Source organism: Carcharodon carcharias, chromosome 4 (genome assembly GCF_017639515.1).
Source record: "Carcharodon carcharias isolate sCarCar2 chromosome 4, sCarCar2.pri, whole genome shotgun sequence".
NCBI classification, from domain to species: domain Eukaryota; kingdom Metazoa; phylum Chordata; class Chondrichthyes; order Lamniformes; family Lamnidae; genus Carcharodon; species Carcharodon carcharias.
Window position 1 is genome coordinate 23,816,557 of NC_054470.1, and position 20,370 is coordinate 23,836,926.

Below are 20,370 nucleotides of genomic sequence, written 5' to 3' on the forward strand. Positions count from 1 at the left end.
TTAAAGCACCTTATCCCTCAAGAGGACAAAGGGAACAAAGATATCTTTTCTGATTTTGACTCACTGTGGCATCGGCCAGGAGATAAACAAAACTCCATCGACACCTAGGGCAGGAATTTTTGTCCTGCTGGCGGGCGCACACTCGACCTGATCAGGAGTAAAATAGTGCACAATGGTGTTGGGTGAGCATCGGCAGCGCACCTGCCGACAGTTTAGAGGGCTGTTAAGGCCCTTAAGCAAGTACTTGAATGCTATTTTTGTTGCCCATGCAACCTTACAGTTGGCAAAAAATGGATGAGCGTTCCAACGTCATCCCACGCCCGCGCGATATTTCAGTCAGCCGCCGTGCTCAAAAGTTGCAAGTTTATGCCTCAGAATCAGAATCACAGAGTGCAGAAGAGGCCCTTCAGCCCATCGAGTCTGCACCGACACGTGAGAAACACCTGACCTACCTACCTACCTAATCCCATTTACCAGCACTTGGCCCATAGCCTTGAATGTTATGATGTGCCAAGTGCTCATCCAGGTACTTTTTAAAGGATGTGAGGCAACCTGCCTCCACCACCCTCCCAGACAGCGCGTTCCCAACCGTCACCACCCTCTGGGTAAGAAAGTTTTTCCTCACATCCCCCCTAAACCTCCTGCCACTCACCTTGAACTTATGTCCCCTTGTGACTGACCCTTCAACTAAGGGGAACAGCTGCTCCCTATCCACCCTGTCCATGCCCCTCATAATCTTGTACACCTCGATCAGGTCGCCCCCTCAGTCTTCTCTGCTCCAACGAAAACAACCGAAGTCTGTCCAACCTCTCTTCGTAACTTAAATGTTTCATCTCAGGCAACATCCTGATGAATCTCCTCTGCACCCCCTCCAGTGCAATCACATCCTTCCTATAATGTGGCCACCAGAACTGCACACACTACTCCAGCTGTGGCCTCACCAAGGTTCTATATAACTCCAACATAACCTCCCTACTTTTGTAATCTATGCCTCGATTGATAGATGCAAGTGTCCCATATGCATTTTTCACCACCCCACTAACATGCCCCTCTGGCTCCAGAGATCTTTGGACACACATGCCAAGGTCCCTTTGTTCCTCAGAACTTCCTAGTGCCATGCCATTCATTGAATACTTCTTTGTCAAATTATTCCTTCCAAAGTATATCACCTCCCACTTTTCAGGGTTAAATTCCATCTGCCACTTATCTGCCCATTTGACCATCCTGTCTATATCTTCCTGTAGCCCAAGACACTCAACCTCACTGTTAACCACCTAGCCAATCTTTGTGTCATCCAAAAACTTACTAATCCTACCCCCCACATAGTCATCCATGTCGTTTATATAAATCACAAATAATAGAGGACCCAGCACAGATCCCTGTGGTATGCCACTGGACACTGGCTTCCAGTCATGATAGCATCCCTCTGTCATCACCCTCTGTCTCCTACAACTAAGCCAATTTTGAATCCACCTTATCAAATTACCCCATATCCCATGTGCATTTGCATTCTTTATAAGTCTCCCATGTGGGAACTTGTCAAAGGCTTTGCTGAAATCCATATAAACTACATCAACTGCACTACCCTCATCTACACACCTGGTCACCTCCTCAAAAAATTCAATCAAATTTGTTAGGCATGACCTCCCTCTGACAAAGCCATGCTGACTATCCCTGATTAAACCTTGCCTCTCCAAGTGGAGATAGATTGTCTCCTTCAGAATTTTCTCCAATAGTTTCCCTATCACTGACGTGAAACTCACTGGCCTGTAGTTCCCTGGTTTATCTCTACAACCCTTCTTAAATAGCAGAACCACATTAGCTGTTCTCCAGTCCCTTGGCACCTCCCCCATGGCCAGAGAGGAATTAAAAATTTGGGTCAGAGCCCCTGCGATCTCCTCTCTTGCCTCCCTCATCAGTCTGGGACACAAATCATCCGGACCTGGAGATTTGTACACTTTTAAGCCTGCCAACATCTCCAATGCCTTGTCACTCCCTATATCAATTTGTTTAGGAACCTCAAAGTCTCTCTCCCCGAGTTCGATACCTTCATCCTCATTCTCTTGGGTGAAGATGGATGTGAAGTATTCATTCAACACTCTAACGATGTCATGTGGCTCCACCCATAGATTGCCCCCTTGGTCCCTTATGGGCCCTACTCTTTCCCTGGTTATCCTCTTTCCATTGATATACTTATAGAATATCTTGGGATTTTCCCTACTTTTACCAGCCAGAGCTTTCTCATATTCCCTCTTTGCTTTCCTAATTGCTCTCTTAAGCTCCACCCTGCACTTTCTGTACTCCACTAATGCCTCTGCTGATTTGCTTCCCATGTACCTGCTAAAAGCCTCTCTTTTCCTACTCATCGTGACCTGAATATCTCTGGTCATCCATAGTTCTCTGGGCTTGTTACTCCTTCCTGTCACCCTAGAGGGAACATGTTGAGCCTGTACCCTTCCCATTTCCTTTTTGAACACCCCCCACTGCTCCTCTGCAGATTTCCCCACAAGTAGCTGTTCCCAGTCTACCCTGGCCAGATCCTGCCTAATTTTACTAAAATCTACTCTCCCCCAATCCAAAACATTTTTTTTGCAACTTGTCTATTTCTTTGTCCATAACAAACCTAAACTGTACCATGTCGTGGTCGCTATCACTAAAATTATCTCAAGTTATTGAAGCTCACATTCAGAACAGGGGGCTGAAGAGTGTCCCAGTGAAGGGTGAGATACTGTACTTGGGTAAACCCTACAATTCCAGCAGGAATACTACACTCACAGGGATCATGAGTCAGAGCTGGGGGCTATATCCCAAACCCTGTGAGCATGGCTGCAAGCAGAAAGATGCAAATCACAAAAGCACCTCTCTTGTTCCTAAAGTTGAGCATTTTGATGAAATTCTGTTCCAGAAGCAGCTTCAGTTTGGAGCTTGTGTTTGGCTTATCATAGAATGTTTGCTTAATACTGGCTTAAATTCATTTCAGATTAGCGTGTTCCCAACATATTAATAGGTAGAGAAAACCCACCCCCTGCCTCTACTAAATTCTCATTGTGCATTTTGACATGTGAAACCCATCACTATGAGCACAGATTAAAATGTATCCTGTGATGAATTTCAGGAGCTCAAATGCCAAAATACCTACCACAAGCAGCAGTGATATATTAAACGTACCCTGTGGGTACTCAGAAGATATTTTGAGTCCATTTCTAGTAATAGTCATTGCATTTGAGGGTATAAATTACTATTATATGGCTCCCTAGTCCTGGGTGTGTTGCTTAGCAATAGCATGAGATTACAAGGAGTCCTGGCTGCCACAGCTATGCTATTTATTGATGGAAACCTAAGCAGCATTTATCACTAAAGGTCTTCAGATGTGATAATTGTTTCGAATGAAACCAGGCTACCACTTTGGTTTAAAGTGCTGAATATGTTGCAAAGTATTGCAATGCATTTACAGCACAGAAACAAGCTATTCGGCCCAACAGGTCCATGCAGGCATTTGTGTTCCACACAAGTCCTCTATTAGTCTAACTTCGTCAACATATTCCTCAATTCCTCTCTGTATCATGTTTTAGCCAGCTTCTCCTTGAATAAACCTATGATATTCTTCTCAGCTGATTGCTACGATATATAAATCTCACATTCTAACCACTCTCTGGGTAAATTCCCTTTTGGGTTTATTAGTAACCACCTTAATTTTTCTTTATTATTCACTGGACGTGGGTTTTGCTGGCTGGGCCAGCATTTATTGCCCATCCCTAGTTGTCCTTCAGAAGGTGGTGGTGAGCTGCCTTCTTGACCCCCTGCAGGCCCTGTGGTGTAGGAACACCCACAGTGTTGTTAGGGAGGGAGTTCCAGGATTTTGACCAGTGACAGTGAAGGAATGGCGATATATACCCAAGTCAGGATGGCATGCGGCTTGGAGGGAAGCTTGCATGTGGTGGTGCTCCCATGCATCTGATAACTTGTCTTTCTAGATGGTAGCAGTCGTGGGACTGGAAGGTGCTGTTTGAGGAGTCTTGGTGAGTTCCCGCATTACACCTTGTAGATGGCACACACGGCTGCTACTGTGCATCAGGGGTGGAGAGAATGAATGTTTGTGAATGGGGTGCCAATCAAGCGGGCTGCTTTGCCCTGGATGGTGTCAAGCTTCTTGAGTGTTGTTGGAGCTGCACTCATCCAGGTAAGTGGAGAGTATTCCATCACACTCCTGACTTGTGCCTTGTAGATGGTGGACAGGCCTTGGGGTGTCAGGAGGTGAGTTACTCACCACAGAATTCCTAGCCTCTGACCTGTTCTTGTAGCCACAGAATTTATATGGCTAGTCCAGTTCAGTTTATGGTCAATGGTAACTCACAAGATTTTGATAGTGGGGGATTCAGCAATGAATGACCAAAACAGAGGTTAAAAACTGCCGCAGAAACATAACATTTTATCCATATGAATGCTCATTGCTCACAGGCCACAGACCTCTTATACCAATATTTATCAGCCAGTGCTGCTCCAAGACAGTACAGAGCCCCAGCATAGTTTTATCATGGTAGCAATTTCTAATCAGCCTGTGCCTTGATTGTTTCAGCTGTTTCAAAGTAATCCCATGTCAAAAACTAATATTTATATAATGGATGAATTTAAATGAATACAGTACCCTATAATCATTATTGTCGTCAGCTGTCTCTCGATTCGAGGATGACTTCTACTCAGGGTCATGAGTTTCTACGATGGGTCATCAGGTGACTGAATAGGCTGATTCTCAACCTCATATCTTTGGGCACATCCCATGTGGTGGTGGAATCTGGAGTGTGGGATTTGCTTCCTTTTCTTTCCTTCTCTGATGCTGCTCTGTATCCTGTACTTGTCAATTGACTTTCATTGCACTTACAGCCTATTCTGCATAGATTTTCATACTGTCTACAACTCTTTTCCCTGGGTCAGGACTAAGATACTCTAGTTTTTTTTTGGAGTGTGTGGGTGATTAGTTTAAATGCATGGTACCTTTATATCCTGTTCTCAGCGGCACATGCACAGTAACTTAAAAGGGCCGACTTGTGCACAGCCGATGTGGGAACTTTCAGGTTGCAGTGAGAGTGCACAGCTTAGAGGGAACATTGGTCAGGACATGTTAATGGAATCAAAATCAATTCATTCTTGTAATTTGAGACAATTGAGTCGGCTAAGTATTGGCCTTTTGGATTTTCTAGGATAAATGCATATTGTAACTGAGAATGCCACTCACATAATTAAAATTATAACTGGCAAACTATCACTATTATAGCTTTGTTTTCACTTTTATGATAGAGTTTATTGTCAGATTATAGATGTTATACTTAATTAAGCTACGGATCAACCTGTAACATGAGGCTGACCCAAAAAGCATATCAACAATTCATAATGTTATGTGGAAAAGCATGGAATAAAAATGAATGAATCATGTATATAGACATGTTAAGTGATGCAAATGACATCACTTTCAGATGTCTGTCTGGTTGACTATTAAAATATCTGCTCCTTTATATATTTTGAGCCCTTTAGATAATATGGTGGATATTTTAAGGGAAATGGGTCATTCATTTTTGGGACTAGTCAAATAGACTCCAATTTTTCCTATGTTCTTATTGCAGCAGGTTGATGCTGAATGTGTCATAGAATCACAAAAACTTTACAGTGCAGAAGGAGGCCATTTGACCTACGGAGTCTGCACTGGCTTTCTGAAAAAGTGTTCTACCTCATCCCACTCCTGTGCCTTATCCCTGTAACCTTGTACATTCTCTCTTTTCAGGTAGCAGTCCAATTCCATTTTGAATACCTCGATCAAACCTACCTTCACCACCCTCTCAGGAAGTTCGTCCTAGACGCCACCCAGCCTCTGGGTAAGACAACTTTTCCTAACATCACTTTTACTCGTTTTGCCAATTATTTTGAATCTGTACCCTCTAGATCTTGATACTGTCTTGAGTGGGAACAGTTTCTCACTATTTACCCTGTCCATACCCCTCAGGGTCATGAATACTCTATCAAATATCTTCTCAACCTTCTTTTCTCCAAGAAAAGAGTCCCAATCTCTCCAATCTATCCTCATAGCTACAGTTCTTTGTCCCTGGAATCATTCTTGTGAATTTCCTCTGCGCTCTCTCCAATGCCTTCACATGCTTTCCCAAGCTTGGCGCCCAGAACTGGATGCAGTACTCCAGATGAGGCTTAACTAGTGTCTTATACATATTCAACATGACCTCCTTACGCTTATACTCAATGCCCCTGTCAACCTGAACTTTGAGGGGAACTCGAGAGTGAGTGCACACAACCTTGTGCACCACTTGCGAGCATCACCCGTAGGACATCAAAGATGAGGCACTACACATTTGCGGGGCACAGGCAAGTCACTTTTACCTGGCTGGCTTTCAGTGCTGTGCTGGGGCAAGGGCTGCAGTGTGGGTCAGACCAAGGTGGGGTGGAGGGTGGCGGGGTGGGGGGGGAGGGGGGCAAGGCAGCACCGACAGATTGAAGGAAAGACTCAGTACATGCCGAGTGGGTGGGGGGGAGGGAGGGTGGCGAGGGAAGCAGCAAAGTCTTGTCAAAAGTGACCATTCTTCCATAGCTGAGACCGTTCACCTGCAGCTCTATTGACATGCTTGGAGTTGGGCCTCTGAAGCTTTTCTGCCCACTCAAGCAACACAAAGGATTGAAAGTGCACCAAATGCTCCAGAAATTTTCACCCCCGCACCCCCTCCCCTCCCCCCCCCCCCCCCCCCCCCCCCCACCCGGGCACAGACTGCAAATTAATGTTTGTTTTAAGGGGCACCAGAGCAAGTGACTGACTGGCCAAGTTGTAGAATCCATTTGCAAAAGGTGGCCATGGCGCAGTCACTGGTGGAGATGCTCACAGCCCCTTGCAATGTCTTTATTAAGGTTTGAACCAGTATTCATTATGATTCAAGCTAACAATGCACCTTGCAGTGTGGGTTAGGAGAATGCCTGAATCTGAGCTGAGAGCACAGCATGCAGTCCAGTGGGCAAAGCTGCCGCCAATTGGTCAAGTGGAGTGGGGTTTTGGACACACAATGAGCACACACTGGCCATCCCAGTGGTAGCCAGCACTTTCCTGCATGCATGAAGGGACCTTCAGATTTAAGCAACAGAAGTTCTTAGCGCACCCATGCTAACCCATACACTGCTCTTTGATTCTGCAGGAGGAGAACATCAGGATTATGGAACCTGGTGATTCAGCGGTATTCCTCATGGCTTACAGAGAGCAGTGAAGTAGAACAAGTGAGTGGCAGAGGTGCCTGGCTCGGCAAAGGGAGGAGCACCTCCCTCAAGATGAAAGCAGGGCCCGCTGCACACGGAGCTGAAGATTCATGGCGAGCCATTGCTCGTCGCTGCCTTGCTAGACCCAGGGCCTATAGATAGTGCCTGTCATTTCTGCAGATGACTGAGAACCAGTGTCGCTGAAGACTGTGCATGTCTAGGGAACTGGTCAGTCACATATGCTACCTGCTGTAGACTCTGGTGCTACAGGAACATGGAAGGCTCCCACTGCCACTAGCCATGAAAGTGACTGTAGCACCCCACTTTTACACCAGTGGCTCCTTCCAGGGCTCCACAGGTGACCTGTATGGGATTTTGCAAATCACCACTAACAAGTGTATCCAGGAGGTCATGGACGCCGTCTTCACAAAGGCACACATCTTTGTGCACTTTGCCCGGGATCAGGAGAGCCAAAAAGCGTGAGTGCTGGGATTTTCACAGATCTCATCCTTGGCAGGCCACAGGTCTCTGACATCTTCCAGCATCCAGAGAGGCTGCAGGGTTGGCTCCTCGGGGACAAGGGCTAGCCACAGAGGACATGGCTGATGATGCCTGTGCGTCAGCCTCAGTATACAGCAGAGTGACAATATAACCAGGCTCTTTCTGCGACATGGACTTTGGTAGAGCAAACGATAGCCATTTTGAAAATGAGGTTCTGGTGCCTTAACAGGTCCAGTGGAGCACTGCAATACAGTCCATCGAGGGTGTCGTGCATGATCATAGCTTGCTACGCGCTACCCAACCTAGCAATGCAAAATGAGGAGGACCTGGCTGAGGAAGAGGTGGAACAGCTGCACATACCCTCCGATAAAGAGGACATTGAAGAGGATGACGATGGTGAGCTCCTTCAAGGCGAAGATGCCAGCAATGAGGCCATCGCACTGGCCAGACTAGGCTTGTGAGGCCCTCATAGCCACAAGATTCATGGAGGATGATAATGAGATGCAGTGAGGATAGTCCTGACATCCGTGAATGTTTGACTCCTGTGTGGCTAATGGCAGTGCACATACCCTCAGTGCTTAGAGACACAGCGGAGGCCCTAATAGTTGCTAGATTTCAGGGGGATGATGATGAAATGCAGTGAGGACACTCCATTGATCTTCACATTGCCTCTGTGAATGTCTGACTCCTGCCTGGGTGAGGGCAGCTTACTTGTGCTCTGTGATCAGGGTTATTATCATGGAGATGCAGCCATGAAACTTTAAATGCACTTGATCTTTTGTCAGCCTTCAGTAGCTGACCCCTTCAGGAGCACAGCGTAACTGGTCACAGATGCTGAAGAGATGGGGGACCAGTCCCACCTCAAAGGTGCTGAGAGTACGCTGAGAGAATGTCGGAACTCTCTGATGCCTGCCCATGACATCCTGGCAGCAATGACCAGCACCATCGAGGTGCAGGCATCAGTAATGTATCTAGGGACTGTGAAGCCTGACCAGCACTTTGGTCTGAAGGTTACACACTGCACAGAGAAGAGGCCCAGGACTGAATCACCTGCCTTCATCTTGTGCAGAAATGAAGGTTTCACATCTGAGTGATATGAACACTGCTCATCAGAACAAGGAACCATTGGGAGTTTATTTGCAATAGTGAACACTATGTATAAGTGATTAACACCTGTGCCCAGGCTGTGCGACTACATCTTCTTAACCTTTCTAACCATGCAGCTTTCTCTTGGTGCTCCCCAGCCATCCAGAGCGGAGGTGAAGGCAGCCTGCTGACTACTACACCCTGTCTGTGATGACCTTTATGGGCATCCTCTGGAGGGCCGAGACTTCGAGGGCCCCGGCCTGCTTTCAGGATCCTGTTGCAAAACATTGACACCCTTCTCGGCCTGCAGAGCTTGAGCTGCTGGGGTCACAGGAAGAGGGGATTCGGATGGGCCAGACGCTCCTGGAGTAACCTGGGTGGATGGCCCCAGAGTGTGCACCTGCTGATCCTGCACCCTCTGGGTGCCTGAGGGCTCCTGGCTGACTCCTTAAGAAGAGGGGGAAGCAGGAGTGAGATCAAGCTGCCCTGCACCCCTCTCATGTACAAACTGTTGGAGTCCAACTAAACTATGGCATCAGCAATGGAGTTCAGCCCATGCAGCAGTGCAGGACCGACGTCTTGGACCAAGGTCTCCATGGTGGCCGCCACCATACCAGTGTTAAACTTGGTGCTTTGGCATGCCAGCACTAACACCTCAGCCTGAGGTGGACAGACCCACTCTATCGTTCCTTGCAATCTGAGAAATGCAGCAGCCGTGCCTTCCTGATGTTCCCAGGCTTGTCTTTAAAGCTCCAGCAACTGAGGTATGACCGAGTCCAGAGGCTCATCAGAAGACTCAGACTCAGCAAATTTCTGGCCTCCAGCCATCCTCCGAATGCCGGAAAGCTGGGAAGTCCCTGCCGCTGCCTGGTGTGGATCAGCAAACTACTGTGCTAGATCAGCAACAAGGCTGCTCTAGAACTAGTTCCTACCGAGGTTTTTGTCCCTGCCCTGGTGGAGGGTATAGCTGAGCACTGTGATGAGTCTTCAGTTAGGGGGTCATTAGGTTCTTCTTCTGAGGTGCCTTCAGGACTTGAGTCGAGGACCTGGGTTCTGGACCCTCCTCGGCTGCTTCCCAGATGTGCCTGCGAAAGCAAGGAGAGATAATTAGTGCATGTCAGGGGACTGCGGAACAGGGGAACTGACTCACAGCATGGTTGTCTGAAGAATGTTGCTGGATCCTGACTTGGTTGAGCACTGCCAACTTAACCGTCAGCACAGGACCAGTCCAGATCAACTGGCCATCCAGTTGAATGACTCTATTTTCTAAGTCTGTGAGGACCTTGATGTCAGGCTTTCGTCTACCAGTCTGCGACCTTTCCCTTTTGTTCTATGCCAGTTTATCCTGTATGAATACAGTTGGAGAGAGTGTAACCGAGATGCCTGCCAGGCCAGATGATAAGGATGCCTGGCATGTATGGGTGGTAAGTGGCACAATGATGGGGATGAGGACACAATCCACCGGGCAGATGGAGGTGTGTGTGTGAGAGTGAATGGTGATGCCCCTTGAACTGGCAGTGAGTGAAATGTGATGGGTTTGTGAGTGTGTGAGTTGAGAGTGATGAGAAGAGTGACTTACCCTGGCTGAATGGAGGAGATCATTCATCCTCTTTCGGCACTGGGTGGCTGTCCTCTTTTGTAGGGCATTGGCGCTGACACTGCTGCCACCACCTCCCATGCAGGATTAGTGGCCTTGCTTGCTGGTCTTTGCCCAGATCGGAGTTAGATGACTTCACGGCTGGCCTCCACAGCGTCCAGTAGGCAACCAAGGGATGCGTTGCTAAATTTGGGGGTTGCATGTTTCCTCCCTTTGGCAACCATGGCTTTCCAGCAGCTTTTGATGCCGCAGAGAGAGCTAGCTTTGTGCAGTGGCGCCCTTTAATCATGGTACCCGGATTACAGATGGCCTGAGGTGATGGCGGGGCGGGTGAATCAGAGGCTGACCCACCAGCAATCTGACATGTTTCCTGGGAATCCATTATCAATGAGGCAGGAAGCCCGTGGAATGGGATAATACGGCGTGAAAAGCTGCCATTGCGGTCAGCGGGTAAAACATCCTTTCTCCCGCCCACTACCGCATCTTGTGCAAATCTGAGCTGATACCACCCTAGGATACCATTTGCTGTATTAGCTGTTCTGTCAACATGCCCTGCCATCTTCAATGACTTATGTACACATGCATTGAGGTCCCCCTGCTCCTGTACCTCCTTTATTTTATACTGTCTCTCCATATTCTTCCTGCCAAAATGAATCACTTCACAATTCTCTGCATTGAACTTCATCTGCCACTTGACCACCCAATCCACCAACATGTCTATATCATTTTGAAGTTCAAGACTATCCTCATCACAGTTGACAGCGTTTTCAATCTTCGTATTGCTTGCCGTTTTGGTTTGTGCAGTTCCAGATGAATAAAAGTTCAAAAATCCCTTGTGGTCTCACTTGAGTTTTAACCCTTAATCTCAACAAAATGATATTGTAGGACTCTGAAAAGCACAGAAAAGGCTTAAGATGAAATTATCACCTTACTTCATAGCATTTGATGAGATAATTCGGTCAAATATTTTAACATAAACAATGGCTTTTTAAGGGAAACAATCCCAAGCGGTTTGACAATAAAATAATTCAGAAAGGCTTTTAACACAAACACGTTACCCAATTTACTAAGAATAATAAATAGGAAAAAAATACCCCGTAGAAAGCAAAATTGGAGTAATGCATTGAATTTAGGAATACTTGGCAATCCAGACTACTTGTGAAATTTGATAATAAACTGCTATCAAACTGCACTCATATAACACCTTCTTGCATGGTGCTTCGAAAAGGTATAAGGAAAATTGGTCAAAGGGTTGGGTTTTAAGGAGGGTCCTAATAAGAAGATGGAGGTGAACAGGCAGAGGAGTTTAGGGTTGGGAAATCTAGACTTGGATTTTTATCCTGTAGCGGTGGCGGGATTCGGGAAAATCCCTGGCTTGCTGCACCCGCCTTGAGAGAAAGTGCCTGCAAAAACAGGATTTTCATTGCAGAGGGGACGTGGTGTAGGCTGCAGTCAGGCCAGCCGACACAGCAAAAAGTTCAAAGGCAGACATGGGACTGCCAGGTGCTGAGGCAGGCTGTTTAAAAGGTTCGCCTTGGTGCTGTGGGATTTCATCCGTGTTATAATAAAAACAGAAAGGGCCTCCAGTCCTCATCCTTCGCACCCACTGCTCCCCCCACACACTCCCTGTGCTCCAGCCACGCCACCTTAACCACCCCCTATGGCCCCTAATGCCCCCATGTCAAGCTACACTCCCCCAAGCAACCCCCTATGACACCTCATGGCCCCCCATGCCAGGGTATGGCATTTCCATGGCGATTCACCCACTATACATTATATAAAAGCAATGAAGGATATCGTGACAGTAGGATGTGTAAGAAAAAGCTTTGAAGGAAACAAATCATTCTACATACATAATGAAGCTTGACTGAGAGCCTGGAAATCCATTAGACTGTTGAAACACCTGAGCCCCAGAGAAAACATTGCTCGATTGGCAGCTCTGGCTCTCTGATCTAAGACGTCCATTCACCAATGTTTATTTACACAAGATGAAGAGGTTTAAAGTGTTTTAAGTTTCTGCTATTGATACTTTAAAGGGTCTGGGTGATTGACATTTTTATTGGTCTATAATAAAAAGTTTTTTTTAAGAAAATGGAAACTTATGAATTAATCATTGAGTTTTAAAAAAAACTTTATTACACATCTTACTGTCACTGTTGGGTTCATTGCTTCTATGCTATGTATAGTGGGTGAATGGGCATGGAAGTGTTACAGCTTGGCATGGGAGCATGGGGGTTGTTTGGGGGCATACCTTGGCACGTGCGTTTTTTAGGGGTCATGGGGATGGATGGGTCATACCTTGGCATGAGGGGCCATAAGAGTTTCTGGGGGGCATACCTTGGCCTGGGGGGTGGGGGCATGAGAAGGACCTTCTGAATTTACCATTTAAAAGGTTCCCTCATGCAGACTATGGTCCATGACACCCCTGAGGTTCTGTGAACCACAACTCTGAAAATCTGGCCCAACTTCATGGAAATTGTGGAGGACTAGGGCAAGCTTTTCCCCACAGTGGAGCCAGCCAGGGCAGGAGTGCATCATGTGGGCTTGCGACTTGAAACAGCCTGTAACCTTAAAAGGCACTCCTGAAAATTGGGAACTCCCAGGAATGGGGTCAGGAATCCCAGAATCAAGACCCATCTGCCATTTTTGAAGGGCTCCCCAGTCATCTCAACTCAGCAAAAATTCGGCCCCAGTGTTTGGAGCCTAGACAGATGAAGGCATAGCTACCTATGGTGGGTGAGGGGAGGAGAGGAAGCACCAGAGGCCAGAACCTGGAAAATGGAAAGTTTGTGGTGGGCTGGTGTGGTGTTTGTAGGGCTAGTGGAGGAGGTTGCAAAGATAGTGAGGGCAAGGCAATAGAATAATTTAAATTCAAGGGTGAGAATTTTATATTTGTGCCCTTGGAAAACCAAGAACCAACGTAGGTCAATGAGGACAGGTTCTAGGCAAGTTGGACTTAATGCAGGATAGGATATGGGTGGAGGAGATTTGAGTAAGTTAAAGTTTATGGAGGGTTGAAAAGGGAAGGCTTGTCAGGGGACCTTTGGAGCAATTGAGTCTGGAGGTGACCAAGGCATGAATGATTTCAACGACAAATAGGCTGAAGTAGGGATGAAGGCAAGTGGTGTTGTGGATGTGAATGTAGGCATCTTCATGACTGAGTAGATATGGGGTTGGAAGCTCAGTTCTGAGTCAAACAGGACAACAAGGTTAAAAGGAGTTTGATTCATTCTCACACAGTAGCCAAGAGGGGCATGGAGTTGCTGGGTAAGGTAATGGCTTGGTGCTGATGCCAAAGAAGATGGTTTTGGTCTTCCCAATAGTTAATTGGTCTGGTTGGGCTGCCTGGCCTGATCCATGTTGCAATTTCATTAAAATTAAACAAAAAAATACTTTTTTATAGTGCTACACAGTGTTGGAAAGTAGCACAAACATTAAACATTCCTGTGATCTGAGTAAGACTCAAAATTAATTCTACCTTTTATATTTTTGCCTCACAATTGAAATTAAATCTCTACTGTCTTCAAAAATATATGAAGAATAACTTTTGTGCAATATGGAAGAGCTGCTTTTTGTCAGGACTGAAAATGTTCTTTACAACTTTTGAGGGTAAGATACCAGTCGAAGGTTTAAGTTCGTACATCAAACCCTGTTGTTGTCTTTGGTATTCCATGTTTATTCTCATTGGGAACAGGAGTGCACTTATTCATCTTTACATTGTAGCATGAAGTTAAAATGGTCTTATAACTACAAGAGTGATCAGATTATTATTATATTATATTATTATTATTAATAACTTAATCATTATGTTTAATTCTCTTAAAGCTTTTCTTTTACCTTTTGAACATAGGAATTATAATATATATTTTCATACCATTGATGGTTTTGCAATTCTTTACAGTTTCAATTATTGAATATGCAATTGATTTTTGTGTTGTATTTTATTACAGTTATTTCAATCTTTCTCTTGGTGAACCAGTGTGTCTGAGATTAAAGATCATGCTCTTCAGTGAAGGCTTCAATCGCTAAGTGGAAAGGAAACTGATAATGAGTAGGCAATAAAGTTGGATATATTAAGAAGGGACTAGAAATGTTGTGCCGAAGACTGCGGTATTTCAGGTATAGGCTGGTTCGATGGACGCTGACAGGAATCTGCTGTTCAATAACCTTATTGTTTCTTGTGAGCCGTGACAAGGGTCCTTTAAACCAGTACCGAAATTTGGAGCTTGTTGAAGAGGACCCCAGATATTATGTAAATTGCACTGGCATTATCAATGGAGACGAAGAGGCAATAAAACTGGCTAAACTTCAGGCACTCTCAATTGTATATAAAAAACGTCCTGTATTGAGGGAGAAAGATTACATAGATGTGACCAAACACTGCTCCAACTTCACCAGGTTGCAAAGATATATCACATTTCCACTTAGCAAAGAGGAAGAAGAATTTCCAATAGCTTATTCAATAGTAATCCATCACAGAATTGACATGTTTGAAAAGCTTTTACGGTCGATATATGCACCTCAAAATTTTTACTGTATTCACGTTGACAAAAAGTCATCTGAAACCTTCTTGGCTGCAGTTAAGAGCATAGCCTCATGCTTTGACAATGTCTTTATTGCCAGCCAGCTCGAGAACGTAACCTATGCATCCTGGAGCAGGGTTCAGGCTGATGTAAACTGCATGAAGGACCTACTTGAAAGGAATTCAACATGGAAATACTTAATCAATCTCTGTGGCATGGATTTCCCGTTAAAAACCAATTTGGAAATTGTGGAAAAACTCAAGGCCTTAAAAGGAGCAAACAGCTTAGAATCAGAGAAGACGTCAACATATAAAGAAAAGAGATGGAAACACAGTTATAAAGTGGTGAATGGGAGAATAAAGGATATGGACACGAATAAAGAAGCTCCTCCAATTGAAACACCAATGTTTTCAGGAAGTGCCTACTTCGTTGTTAGTAGAGGTTTTGTGGAATATTTATTTAAAAGTCCTAAAATACAAAGGTTTATTGAATGGGAAAAAGACACTTATAGTCCAGATGAACACATGTGGGCGACACTCCAAAGAATGCCTGATATGCCTGGATCCGTCCCTGCTAATAATAAATTTGATATCTCTGACATGAACTCTTTAGCAAGGCTAGTAAAATGGAGTTACTTAGAAGGCGACATTTCCAAAGGAGCACCTTATCCACCCTGCACTGGTGTACATGTCCGTTCAGTGTGTGTATTTGGAGCTGGGGATCTGAAATGGATGCTGCAGCAGCATCACCTATTTGCTAATAAGTTCGACACAACAGTCGATGGCTTTGCACTTCAATGCTTACAGAAGCATCTAAGACATAAAGCTATTTTCAATCTTTTAAATTACACTTAGGCATGATCTTCCCAAAGAGCTGGGAATGAAATTTCTCAAGGAAAAGAGGGAGGGCTTCTGTCTTTTTCATAGTTTAATAATCTGCAAACACACCACGGGACATTGTAGGCTTTTTAACAAATGGCCCCTGATATTGACGGGAACGGGTTGCACATGTGAGGGGGAGAATTTTTGGTTGTGTCCACGCATGCTGTGGAGTTTTGGCTCCGCAATGCATATCTTGATTCAACAGGTTCCCTGCCCAAAATCATCCTGATTGACATACTTGGCTTCTTGTCAACCAAGGAATAGTCTGGAGGGTGTCACAGCCATTGTAAAGTTGTTTGGGGGTGTGTCTCTAATTGGCCTGGGTGCTTTCATGGTTGAACATAAACCATTTATTAGTAATCCATAAACATATATATATCCAAGGTACAGCCCTGTTTTGGTGCTGTCTCCATGCTGGCTCTTTCCAGACTGTGCTACACATAGTCTACCATCATGTGACTATCTACATCATACCGTGGGAATGACTGTTCTCCAGTCCCACATTAACTTACTCTGCCCGAACACCCTTATAATACAACAGCCACAAGAATAGGTGGATTCTATTGCTATGTTAGTAGGAGCAGGAGGTGGTCCAGATCTTGGGAAGAGATTAAATCAGGGGAAGGAGTGCGATCTCTGGTCCCAGGTCGGGGTCAGATCCCTGATCTAGGTGGGTGGGGGTGGGGGAGATTTGAATGTCAGGGTCCAATGGTAGGGAAAAATATAGCTCATGGGCCAGGGGAAGCACTCCTCCTAAAAAGCAGTTTTACAAGAGCTCTAACCTTTTCTCTCAAGCTGTCCTTGCTTCCTTTGAGACCCAAGGAACCCAGCCAGCTAGTTAAACTTGCGAGACAGGTTAAATGTGAGATTCTCAACCCCATTATAATATTTAAATAGCCAACCCGCATCCTGGGAGCAGTTGGCAACCATTCCTTGTCCTGCTTCCATTGTGTTTGAAATTTTAAAATTTTTTGCTTCTCATCTGGCCCAACCCATCCAATTTTCCTGATGAGACTATACCCATCATTCTTGCAACTGAATTTTCTTTGCAGATAGATAATTATGGAGAAAAACAGCGTCATTCCTATCTTTCTTAAAAGAGTAATTCCACCAAAATTGCCAGGCTGGTACTGGTAGATGGCTCATAACTTTTCCAGGTCACATGCAAAATTGGGCTGCACTCTGCAAGTCGTTAAAAAGCACTACCTCTGTGTTTAGTGAACAGTATGCATGTGTACTTCTTTGCCAAATTAAGAAAAAGCTGAATATTTAAATGAGAAAATTTCTGCCAAGTCAATCGTATTATTCAAGACTCAATGCAAATTTGCATTATTGATTTTTTAAATAATCTATTGGTTATCAAAAAAAATTAGTTTAAAGCCACTTATTTTAAAATACAATGATTTTTATTCAGTCAGTATCTTAATGGCCCTCAATATTCTCAGTAGCAATGAGCCCTGGTCTTCTCAATCTGGCTCCACCCAAATTTAGACCTTACAATTTATTTGAGTGCTGCCCTTTGGACTCTGTTCCATGTAACCCTTTAAGAAAAAGAATACACACACAATAGAAGTTTTGCAAATATTAAAATCTGTCATGTAGTTCATTTTTATAATGTTCTCATTTTTAAATGATCTTGTACTGTGTGTGTACGGCACATCCAATCTACGTGGAATTATATAGAAACTTGTGCACATTCAACCCAGTTGGTCAATACTGGTGTTCATGCTCTGCTTGAACCTCCTCGTATCCTACTTTATCTCACCCAATCAAAAAAACATTTTTATCCCTTTCTCCCTTATGTGCTTATCTGGCTGCCCCTTAAATATATGCAGCCACAAATGTTCCTTGTAATAACAAGAACTGCATTCTAACTACTCTCTGGGTAAGCAAGTTTATTGCTGAAAAGAGACATGTTGCCAAGGCTTTAGTTTTTGTCATTTATAATTGTCTGCTTGCATTGAGATTGATTAATTGCACTCTCTCCACATCTTATCCCTACTCTCCTCTATGTAATTTTCCTACATATACAAATACTTCAATGCAGGGATTGAGCTGACTATTGGGTTTTCTGTTGTTTGTCTTTACCATAGCTCAAAGCATTTCAAAAAAATGAGTTGGAAATTCAATTTGGTACATGACATAGTGTGCCCTGTGTATCTATCGCATTCATTTACATGTATTTGACTTTTCAATTTGAAATTATTTCTGTAATTTCACATGACTGTAGGTTTCTTGGGGTCATGGGCAGCATCCTTCCTGCACATCAGATGGATTAACTTTAAGCAATTTCCAGGCCTCCAAGATTATCTGGTGAATTATTTAAATTAAATTAACCATGCAGATTGCATCATTCAGCATTAATAGCACCCTATACACAAAGTCTGTAACAAGGGGGTAGGATTTTATACCTTTCTTCCCTGTCATTCCTTCCTCCTACAATCCTTAGGCTTTTTAAATCTAAGACTGGAGTTACCCAATCATTCTTCCTGTTTTACCTTGACTCATGCTTTACACTTTTCAAAATTGTCCATAATTATGGGCTTGGCCCTTCATCATGATTTCTCAATTTGGTTGGTTTTTATTATATATGTTAATATTCTGTACTGAACTATACTATTGCTGTAAGTAATATTGTTCACAACAATGTTTTGAAAATTAATCCTTGTCCTGCTACAGATGAGTTGTGGGGCTCTCTCAGGACTCAGCAGGTGTACTCATTCAATTATTGCTTTGATGTGCTCAGGCATTGGGCTTTCAATCGACGACAAAATCAAAAGGATTCTTGATAGCCAGCAGAAAGAAGTAAGATAAGTAATGCATTTCAAAGTTCACTTCAAAATGTTAAAAAAAAATGGCTGGAAGCAATCAAGTAGGTTGGATCATCTGATAAAAATGGTGGAAGTATGATTTAGAGTAAAGAAATAGGAAAGAAGTGAAATGGGATAAAGTAAAGATAGGGAAAGCAGAATTAAAGTATTTCCATTGTTTTATATTTATTTAAATTTATGGTTTAGAATTAATATAACAATAATGAATTCATTTCTGAGGCTTTATTTTCCTCAATGGGGCATTTACATACTAGCATAGTACTGAAACTGCACTCTTGTCCAACAATATAACTGCTGAGAATCAGCCCAATTTTGTTCAGTGAACCTTCACTATATATTCATAATGATCTCTTAAGACTCTTTGCACCTTCTATAAGCAGTCTGCCACTTTGGGAAGTTGATGGGGCGTTGGGGGGGAGGGGGAGGGCGGTAGAGTGGGTGATATAGATTCATAATTTGAGGTGTTATTTTCTGTATTGTTATTTGGTGACAGTTGTGGCCTCGTGCTTATGGTACTATACTAGTAATTCAGAGGTTATGATTTTCATAATAACCCAACTGGATTACTGATATACTTCAGTGAATCTGCAAACCCCTGCAAATAAGGATCCTGGTCCAAATTGGTCTTGTATACCTTAAAATGGGACACCAGTAAAAACTGGGAAATAAGAGTACTGGTCCAAACTGTTTTTTTCTTTATAAGCCACTCAGTTGTGAGACAGCAGTTGTAGAAGTGGAAATATTGGGCAGGCTCATTGACAACAAAGGAAGAAAAAGGACATTTGATTAGTTACAGCGCAGACATTGTCAACTTGCATGCCGTTCCCCCGGATCATTAAGTGCTCATCCTTCACTAATCAAGGGTAAGCCCATGTTGCTAATTTCAATCACGGAGCATTCAGCAGTGCCATGGCTTCTGTGACACACAGTGACCTGAGCGCTTGCCAAACATACCTCCTCGAGGTACCCCAGTCTCACCACCACCGGTGGAATTGGGGGCATGGCGCCTCTCAAAGTCCATGGCCTGCTGCTCAAAAGGCATAAGGATGGCCAACTGGGCCTGCCCTCCGCCAGTTCTGACACATTGTGTACAGTCTTCCTGAAAAGGAAAGAAGAGCATTGATTAGTCCAGCCTGCACCTGGATTCCTATCGCATCCCTGCCAACCCAGCCAGAGTGGGACATTGCATCACCCACAGCTGCTGCACACTCACCCAAACAAGACAGGGCTGACCGCAGCCCCCCATTGCCCAAATGCTGCCTCCTTCACATGCAGCACCACAAGGTGCCACTTTGCTAAGCAAGGAGGCACAGGCACATGGAGCACAAACACCAGAAGAGGGATTGGTGCCCTTACAGCTTGAAGTGCCCCTCCCAGCATTTTAGCACTCTGACTTCGACATGCTTCACAGTTCCAGCGCTCTGCCTAGGGGCAGACCCTTGACTTTCAACCCCAGTCTATACTCTGGGTGTCAGTGTCACACATGCTGCGGATGCAGAACACATCCTAGCTCAACCTTCTCAGGGTGAACTGGGCATCGGCAATCTCTGCTGTCACACCCAGCGAGGGATCTATGCTGTTAGGGACTCAATGACATTACTGTACTCAGAGTTGGTGGGGGGGAGAGGTAGGGGGGTTTGTGGGAAAGAGTGACGACTGCATTAAGTGACTTGGGGCACATCATGGGAGTTAACACTCTCAGCCATCTT

At 44.6% G+C, this 20,370-nt stretch overlaps 1 protein-coding gene across 2 annotated transcripts in view; it reads left to right on the plus strand.

Annotated features, from left to right (window-relative positions):
* LOC121277133 (beta-1,3-galactosyl-O-glycosyl-glycoprotein beta-1,6-N-acetylglucosaminyltransferase-like) overlaps positions 1-19,049 on the plus strand; it is an 86,490-nt gene extending 67,441 nt beyond the window's left edge. For both annotated transcript variants that reach the window (XM_041186183.1, XM_041186182.1), the window contains exons 2-3: positions 5,777-5,867; positions 14,377-19,049. In XM_041186183.1, coding sequence (XP_041042117.1) covers positions 14,517-15,803 — 1,287 coding nt within the window. In that variant the 5' untranslated portion in view covers positions 5,777-5,867; positions 14,377-14,516 and the 3' untranslated portion in view covers positions 15,804-19,049. The remainder of the gene's footprint in view (positions 1-5,776; positions 5,868-14,376) is intronic.
* Positions 19,050-20,370: the final 1,321 nt, after the last annotated feature.